This window comes from Megalops cyprinoides, chromosome 2, assembly GCF_013368585.1.
Source record: "Megalops cyprinoides isolate fMegCyp1 chromosome 2, fMegCyp1.pri, whole genome shotgun sequence".
Taxonomy (NCBI): domain Eukaryota; kingdom Metazoa; phylum Chordata; class Actinopteri; order Elopiformes; family Megalopidae; genus Megalops; species Megalops cyprinoides.
Window position 1 is genome coordinate 68,221,324 of NC_050584.1, and position 9,082 is coordinate 68,230,405.

The 9,082-nt window shown below is 47.2% G+C and overlaps 1 protein-coding gene across 1 annotated transcript; it reads right to left on the minus strand.

Moving 5' to 3' along the window:
- On the minus strand, window positions 1-8,393 carry arxa (aristaless related homeobox a). Its single transcript, XM_036522861.1, has 5 exons — window positions 8,207-8,393; window positions 6,903-7,449; window positions 4,760-4,805; window positions 2,485-2,819; window positions 1-238 (listed from the first exon to the last, which is right to left on the minus strand). The coding sequence occupies exons 1-5, from the start codon at window positions 8,391-8,393 to the stop codon at window positions 1-3; spliced, it is 1,353 nt and encodes a 450-aa protein (XP_036378754.1).
- Window positions 8,394-9,082: the final 689 nt, after the last annotated feature.

Here is a 9,082-nt window from a genome sequence, read left to right on the forward strand (position 1 = left end):
TCAGCACACCTCCTTGCCGGTCCCGGGGGGGGGCAGCACGTTGAGCTGCGTCAGCTGTGCAGAGTGTTCTTTCGCTTTGAGCCGCAGCGCAGCGATGCTGGAGGCGCGCCGGTCGGCCGCAGTGGAGGACGGTTCAGGCAGGGAGGGGGGCACCGCACCCTCCACCGGGGGGGCCGGCTGGCGCAGGAGCGCCGCCGCCGAGGAAGCGCTGGACAGGGGGCCCATGCTGGAGAAGAGCCTGTGGGACAGAGACAGAGAGGGAGAGCCAGTCAGTGCCGGTACGGTGAGAGAGGGAGCCGCTCAGTGCCGGCACTGTGAGAGAGGGAGAGAGAGCCGCTCAGTGCCGGTACTGTGAGAGAGAGTTGCTCAGTGCTGCCACTGTGAGAGAGAGAGCCGCTCAGTGCTGCCACTGTGAGAGAGAGCGAGAGAGAGCCGTTCAGTGCCGGTACTGTGAGAGAGAGTTGCTCAGTGCTGCCACTGTGAGAGAGAGAGCGAGCCGCTCAGTGCTGATACAGAGAGAGAGAGCCGCTCAGTGCTGCCACTGTGAGAGAGAGCGAGAGAGAGCCGTTCAGTGCCGGTACTGTGAGAGAGAGTTGCTCAGTGCTGCCACTGTGAGAGCGAGAGAGAGCCGTTCAGTGCCGGTACTGTGAGAGAGAGCAACTCAGTGCTGCCACTGTGAGAGAGAGCCGCTCAGTGCTGGCACTGTGAGGGAGGGAAAGCCCTCTGTGCTGGTACTGTGAGAGAGGGAAAGCTGCTCAGTGCTGTCACTGTGAGAGAGAGCTACTCAGTGCTGGCGTAGTGAGAGAGAGCTGCTCAGTGCTGGTGTAGTGAGAGAGAGCTGCTCAGTGCTATCACTGTGAGAGAGAGCTACTCAGTGCTGGTACTGTGAGGACACAGAGAGAGAGAGACGCTCAGTGCTGGTGTTGTGTGGACCCATTTGGACCCTTTTCTTTTTGCACACCGATACACACACACACACACACACACACACAGACACATGCGCATGCGCACCCCCCCAGAGCAGATTTGCACGAGGGCACTCGGAGTCAGTCCTGAAGTCTAATTTTCATTACACTCGAGGCTCTTAATTCCTGCCCAGTCCATTAGCATCGATCCAAACATAACATCTGTCTCCCACTCGCACGCATTCCAAATGTATTAACATGGCACTTTGGGGGGATTAAATTAGCACCTCCTCTGGCAGCTTGCGTCTCAGACTCCTTCGCGCGGCGGATTACCGCCAGCCCCCGCCAGCCAAACAGAACCGACACGCTGGAAGTAATGAGGGCATAACGCGGGTGTAATTCGGCTGCTTTCGCCCATATCTAATCACCCCCCGCCGCTGCTGGCCAGATGTTGCACAGTGAGAGGGAAGGAGACACAACCTCTACAGGGCTGGGAGAGAGACCTGCTCTCCCGCGCACTCAGAGAGACCAGCTCCTACTAAGAGAGACCTGCTTTTCCTGAGAGACCTGCTCTTTCTCAGGGAGAAATCCTCCCACAGTGAGAGACCTGCTCCAAATAAGAAAACCTGTTCCATTTCAGAGCCCTGCTGCTACTCAGAGAAACCTGCTCTTCCTCAGAATGATCTGCTATCCCTCAGAGAGGCCTGCTCTCCCTGGGAGAGACCTGCTCTTATTCAGAGAGATCTATTCTTCCTCTGAGAGATGTGCTGGTCCACAGAGACCGGCTCCTACTAAAATAGACTTGCTTTTCCTCATAGATTTTCTCCTCAGAGAAACCTGTTCCAGTTCAGAGCGATGTGCTCTTTCCCAGAGTCGCATGCCTTTCTTTAGAGACCAGCTCTTCTCGTGAGAGAACACTTCCGCAGGGAGACCTGCACCTCCTCACAGGTGTCCTGATTGTAGTGAGGGCGTTTAAAATGCCTCTGTTGTGATTTGAATTTGAGGGGTTGGTTTTTAATGGCAGCAGCCGTGTGTACTGGCCGGGAGGGCGGAGCAGTGGCCAACGAGGGCCATGAGACTGCCAGGGAAACGATGGGTCCTGCTGTCGCTGTTTAATTATTCCTTCAGAGGTTTCTCTGAGCTGCGCTGGGTGTCAGTGACACTGAGAGGGCTGCACACAGCTGACAGTCCTGTCAGGTATCCCGTGCCCGGATCAGGGCGGCCGTGGTGCAGCTGTGTGAGCAGGATTTCAGAGCGGGTCAGCAGGGGCACATTGCTCAGGTGAAAGACATGCCGTACAGGTGTACAGGATGGTGGACAGGTAACCGAGAATGATGTACGGCTTTATGGAATGGTACACAGGTGACAGATATGTACGGGTGAACGCAGGAGTATGGGATGGTGTGCAGATGAGAGAGGGAATGTGTTAGGTAAGCTGGTGTGCAGGTGAGAGAGGGAATGTGTTAGGTAAGCTGGTGTGCAGGTGAGAGAGGGAATGTGTTAGGTAAGCTGGTGCGCAGGTGTGGGGGTGAGGCAGTAACAGATGGTGGGAGCTGGAGCAGAGGGAGGTGGGGCTCACCTGCCGAAGGTGGGGCTGATGAAGGCGGGGTGTCTGAACATGGCTGCGCCCAGGAAGGTGCTGAGGCCGAGGGGTGTGCCGGTGGGGGGCAGGGCGGAGCTGGAAGGGGGCGGAGGCAGTCCCGGGAAGGCGGCGGCGGCGGCGGCGGCAGCGGCGGCAGTCCAGGCCGACTCCAGCGCGGGGTGGTGGTGGGGTGGGAACGGCCCGCCCTCCAGGTAGTGGCTGAGAGGGTGTGCTGCCGCCAGGGGGCCCGGGAACGGCAGGCCTGGGGGGTGCGTCTGCACCCCCGCCTTCTCCCGCTTCCTCCATTTGGCCCGCCGGTTCTGGAACCACACCTGCACGCCGGAGCAGGTTCGAAGGAGAGGGTCACCAAGGGATCTACATCCGCCAGGACCACCTGGCGTGGCGTTTACCTGTGTCCGCGTCACGGCACGTGCTCTATCTCACCGCTGCGGCTGCCTCAACACCTCCACACCTGCTGTTTCCTGCAGTTTTTTGCTGTCTGCAAGCTATCAGGGATCGCATTCATTGGGTCATGGCCAGAACGTTAAAAGCAACGCAAATGAGAAATCTGAAGTGCTGAGCTCCTGCGAAGCTAGTTCGTTGTTTGGTCGCTATTCTTCTGCAATTTAATGTGTATTTAAAGAATTTTATTCTGAAATGAATTTCTGGGCCGGATTAATTATATACGTGCATGCTCTGGATGTTTAACGTTTGGCACGCACGTACGAGCACGCGCTCGGAGAGGGAGGAAGAGGCTGTCGCTTCAGTTAACACAGACTTTGGTTGGCTTTAACGAGGTGACAAATAGGCGGAAAGTCAGCGTTAATTGCGCAGCCCTAAAGCGTTTCCCTCATGGCCCGTTACCCTAAGTTTGCTAATTAAAATCTGGTTTAGGCAGCCGAAAAACGGGGAGGGGAGCGGCAATTAAGAACCCTGTTAACAAAAGATTGGGACTGAACAGCTCTTAATAATTATTAATACTCTTTAAATTAAATTCTCTCGAAAATATAACCGACTGCGAGAGGTTATTTAACTTTCCCACGACTTTTTTTCTCTCCGGTTTGTCCTGCTTGAAGTATGGCCCTCTGACAACAGGAGAAAATGTCAACAGTAAAGAAAATGAAAAAAGGGGGGGGGGAGGGGGGGTCGCACGTCAAAATCCCCCCCATCGCCTCCGCTTGAAGCTGTTGTGCTGTTGTGCGTGACCCATATGGAATTTATGAGGTTTTATCGCCTTTTGATTGTGACTGGTAAGTGATTTGTTCACCCACAGCCCCGAACAGACATCTGTTTTATGCCGGCAATAAGAACACCCTGGTGTTTTCCGGTGTTTGTTCTGTCTCTTTGGTTATGAGACTTGGGTCTGAAAATGCAAGCCGCACTTTGAATGGAGAAGGAGGAGGCGCAAACACCTTTAATAGCGTCTCGCTCGCTCGAAATGCAAGGCATCGGATCAATGCAGGGCTATTGCAATCAGAAAATGGGAAATCAAATAGCATTATCCCGCCCCCCCCCCCCTCTCTCTCCCCAGTGCAGGGGATGAGAATTCAAACACCATTTTCCCCTCAGACCGCTGTGTTTGCTCTCGCGCTAAGTGCGCTTTTATGAATCACAAGCGCTCTCTTAATTACAGCTAAAATGCCTCGCATTGCATGTAATAACTGTCGATAACGGGAGAGTAGAGCAGCCCTTCGCGTTTCACACCATTTAATAAAGTTAAGAAAATTACTATAATTCCGTTATATTTTCCATATAAACCTACGTGCCGACATTTTACCTCTTTAAACGGACCACCGGCTCTTTTCAAACAGCCCGAGTTAAGTTAAAAGGAATTCAAAGGCAAAACTGTAAAGGGTTTATAAGAGCTAAAAGAAATATAATTTCAGACATCCCTCGTACTTTTACTACAAAACTATTTACACAAAATTGAAGTAATATGAAATAACGCTTTAAAATAAATAGGCCTAAGTGATTTTTGGAAATGCGTTTGGAGTTGGACTTGCAAAACACTGCAACTACTTTTGTTAATGATTAATTGACAAATAGCTACAACCAAAAAATTATTAGGATATGTATACTAAAATATAACAACAACAACAACAACAATAATAATAATAATAATCATAATAATAATAATAACTACTGCTGCTGTGATATTATTATTAAATTATAATCAAGAATTTTTATTTTTAATTGCCAATATTTTTAATTGGCATTATGTCAGATTTGAATGCAAAGACTCAACCGAAATGCAAACTGAAAGGGCGCTTACCTGCACTCGCGCTTCGGTCAGGTCCAGCCGCATCGCCAGCTCCTCTCTACGGAGGGAGAAAAGAGCGTCAAAATCACGCTTTTTCCTGAGCTGAAAGACTCCTGCATCTCCCGTCTCTTCCAGGACACCAGCCATCCACTAATGGTGGCACAAAGGCTACTTATACACCCCGCATTTCCCGGCTCGACAACAGTTACAGCTGAATGAGTCTGACACAATAGTTTTGATATTTTTAATGAGACTAAAATATAATATAATATTGTATATTGTATATTATGTGATATTGTACTTATATGTAGTGACATGAAGAAATACGTGTCTGGTGCCTTGGCCTGTTGATCAGAAATTAATAATTCAGGACTGAAATGAGTAATTACGTTAAATACAGTTACATTTCTCTTGTAAATATATGCTGTACAATATTCAGCGAATAATTAATTATCTCCGTTTTCTGACCAAATTTAGTTTATTTATTATCTACTGATGTCCTTATCTTGAACGTTTCCGTTACAGCGTATTTACTCAGCGGACGCGCGATAAAGAGTTGCGCTGTGTGCTGGGCCACCTGCCCGCTGCCGAAGGCCTGGCCGCCGCTCCGCCTGCGCGGTTGGCGCAGTCTTATTGTCCAACTTTCATACGTTACTCTGTGGCGTTTCTACAAATCACTCACGATGAATTGCATTAAAGCGCACGCATGCCTGTTTTTTTTTGTCTTTTTTTTTCCTCTTCTTCAGTGAAGTGTTAGGACAAACAATGGGCCGGTTTGCGTGGAAAGTTCATCTCATGGAGGTGTCCCTAAACATTTAATACTTCTGCCCGTTCCACAGAAATTCGATAACTAATTGTCCACTCGTACACGTCTCTTCTGAAAAGGGAAAAGATTTGTGTCGACAGCGGCTGGGGAGGAGGGGACGGCTGGGGTGATTTTAAGATCTTGGAATGCTGCAGTCAGTTCGAAGGCCACTTGTCTATGGGCGGTATCTGTTCATGCGCCTGCCTTCACGAGCGGGTTAAAAAAAAAAAAAACAATTCCTGCATGTAACCAGCCAATTTAATTTCTTGTAGGACCAAAAAAGGTCGTGAAAATACATTAATTACAGCAATTGTTTAAATCTGCAAAAATGCCAGTACTCGCACGCAGACACATGCAAAAATTTAATAATCTAAAAAAATACAACAAAACCAGCAAGTAAACAAAACCCATAAAATTTCAATAATTCCGAAACTCAGCCGTCCTCTACATATGTATATGAATTGGGAGTCGGAAATGCAAATACTGCTTTTGAATTAAAGTTAAGACCATGGACCCATGTGGGGTTAGTAGGCGCGTAAACTCGAGTCCGTGGAGGCCCAGAAACCTCTATCTGGTGTATGGTTCAGTTTGCACATACACAGTGCAACATGTAAATAATATCTATATCAGTAATAACTGTTCATTGCATACAATATGACAAGCAACAAAGCCGTGTAAGTGTGCCACATGATCTATTGTGTTTCGAACTCTTGTTCGCTTCAGGATAGGGATAAGGTGACATTATCCATGTCAATTTTGGAATATACCCAAAGTTTTTAAATTAAACAAGCGGAGCAATACGTATCGCATTTTTATTTTCGGAGCTGTTTTTTATTATTAAATCAGTAAATATGTTCACGTTTGAACGGAAACACCACCATCTGAATATTTTAGAATATGTTAGTCAATATTAATACACGGAGCAGATTTGTGCATATTAGTATGACTTGCTGTCCGTGTAAAAAGGCCGGAGATGATTAGTTATTTTTGTGTTACACCATTACTATTAACGGTGTACCATTGTGTTGCCATTACATTGAGTTACAGTAAAATATTCCTCTTTTTAAATATATGTTTTAATAAGTTGAAATGTAAAAACTGGCCGATGAGGACTGTGGCATTGGTGCATAGAATAATGTAGAAATTACTAGTATTTTTAATAATAATAATAATAATAATAATAATAATAATAATAATAATAATAATAAAAATAAACAGACCATCAAGAGGTGATGTTTGGTTGTGTTTTTAGGTGCGAGCCGTAGTTTTGAAAGTTTAATATTATCTGACGGCCCTTCGTAATGAGTGAAGTCTGTTACATAATACCGAAGAGGAGCTGCCGTGCTGTACCTGGTGAAGACGTCCGGGTAATGCGTCTTCTGAAAAGCCCGTTCGAGCTCTTCCAGCTGGTAGCTGGTGAAGGTAGTCCTGTATCTTCTCTGTTTGCGCTTTAGCATCCCCTCCTCGGAGTCGCTGCCCGCGGATAAGCACACGCTGTCCTCTCCGTCTTTAACATCCCCATCGTTGTGAAGTCCCTCTTCCGCCTTCGGAGACAGCTCTCCCTCCCGGCACAGCTCCTCCTTTACCGCGTCCTCTTCGAACTTCAGCGTCCCCAGTTCCACCAGCTCCTCGGCCGGCCGCTCGGGGCTCTTGTCCCCCGCGCCCTGGCTGAGGGAGGCGTGCTCCCGGTACGACTTGCTGCGGCTGATACTCACCTGCGGCGCCTGGATGATTTTCAGGTTGTCACAGGTCGGGTCGAGCAGCCTGTCGCGCTCTCCCTTCTCCCCGAGCTCGTGAAAGCCCCTGTCGGTGTCCAAGTATTTGCCCCCGTACAGCCGGCGAAGCTTAGGCGGCAGGTGCATCTCCGAGTCAAAGGACAAGCCATCTTTAGGAGAGCCTACGAATAGAAACCCAGAGGAATTCAGCTGTTGATCTCATTTTCAACAAAATAAAAATATATGTAGACTCAAACCCCTACATCCTTGCCCAATGTATAACCGTTTGACATTTGACGACACACAATATTACTGTGGCCTACTGGCTGTGATTTCATGGAGTGAAATATACAGGCCTATTTTCTTTCATATTCCAATAAGAATAATAATATGTCAAAGAATACATTTTATGCCGTGTATTTGTATACTAAAAATAAAACTGCTTTATTGTAAATAGTGTAATAAAAATAGACATATGCAATAAGGAATCAATTTTAAATGTAGTCTTGTAAAATAAAATAAATATATATATTTTTTTGAAACACGATACTAGTGCAAACTTTTGTATGCAATTTCTGGGTATGTTCACACAATTCCGATTAGCACTGCCAGGGTTTAAAAGTTAAGGAGATCGCTCACTAAATCGTGTATTAGACAAACACTTCTACTGACACCCACAGGTACACACTATCTATTGCTGCGTTCTTCATGTCTGAAAAATATATAAATTACATTATTTATTCGTATTTGTCGGTATGAGCAGCCCATCGATAAAAAAAATAATACAAAGAAAATCGCACCGTAGCGGCGCGCTACGCACTCCGCGGTCCCGACAGCTGAGCGCGGCTCCGCGTTTGCTGCCTTTCCCGAGGGATTCGAGCACAACTTTTACAAGGTTGCGGCGGAGTCGCCAGTCAACGCTGGTAAAAGTTGCCTTACCTTCAATCGCCTTGTCGTGCTCCGCTCTGCCGGGCAGCGTCGGCAAACTTTGCGTGCCTATCAGCCTCATTTTGCACGGGCTTCTCCGGCCCAATATACTGTCTATACAGTACGAGGAGAGCAAAGTTGGAGATTTACTTTTGCACTCGGTTCTGTCAGAGATATCTTCCTCGTATTGACTGCTCATTTTGTTCCCGTATGGCCGGTGGACCTTTAATTTCGAGGAGTGAGTAAATGCGTGGCGCTCTCGATGTTTCGACCCCCCTGTCTCTCCTCTCTCGCGTCTAACTCGCGGATACTTATGACATGTGCGCTGAGCCGCAACAGCTTCGCTCGCGATTCTGTTACATTGACGTGTATAGCCAATCTGATTGGTTCCCAGGGAAAAAAGATGGTCTTTATCTTTTCTTTGCCATTAAAGTTCAACTACAAGAACAAATCAAACCTCGAGATGGAGTACCGACCCGATGAACTGAACTCTGATGACTGAACTCGGATGACTGAACTGTATTATTTACCTCGTTAGCTGATGCTTTTTTTTTTTAAGAAAAACTCATAGCTATACCCCGTCAGCGAGCAGGTGGCAATAGACAACGCGTGTTTTCGCCACTAATTGAGGGAACGCTGCGAATCAGCCGAATGAACGTTTATTATTGTTATTAGGCCTATTATTATTATTATTATTTTTGGTATTACCTCTCAAATATAAATTCATTGACTTCTCTGAAAAAATAGTGTTCCTCTAAATTCCTATAAATTTAATACAACCTTTTTTTATCTCTCTCTCTATATATATATGAAGTAATTCATTTCATTTACTTTATTTATCTGTGAAAAACGCTTGTGTTGGAAGTTGCTGCTGCAGCTGCTTTCTCG

Bases quoted from the DNA above. Each gene is read 5' to 3' on its own strand.
- arxa (XM_036522861.1), bottom strand. From the start codon at position 8,393: ATGAGCAGTCAATACGAGGAAGATATCTCTGACAGAACCGAGTGCAAA. The intron at 7,450-8,206 runs GTAAGGCAACTT...TTCTATTCGTAG, and splicing joins GCACGACAAGGCGATTGAAG to GCTCTCCTAAAGATGGCTTG. The intron at 4,806-6,902 runs GTACAGCACGGC...CTCCCTCCGTAG, and splicing joins TACCCGGACGTCTTCACCAG to AGAGGAGCTGGCGATGCGGC.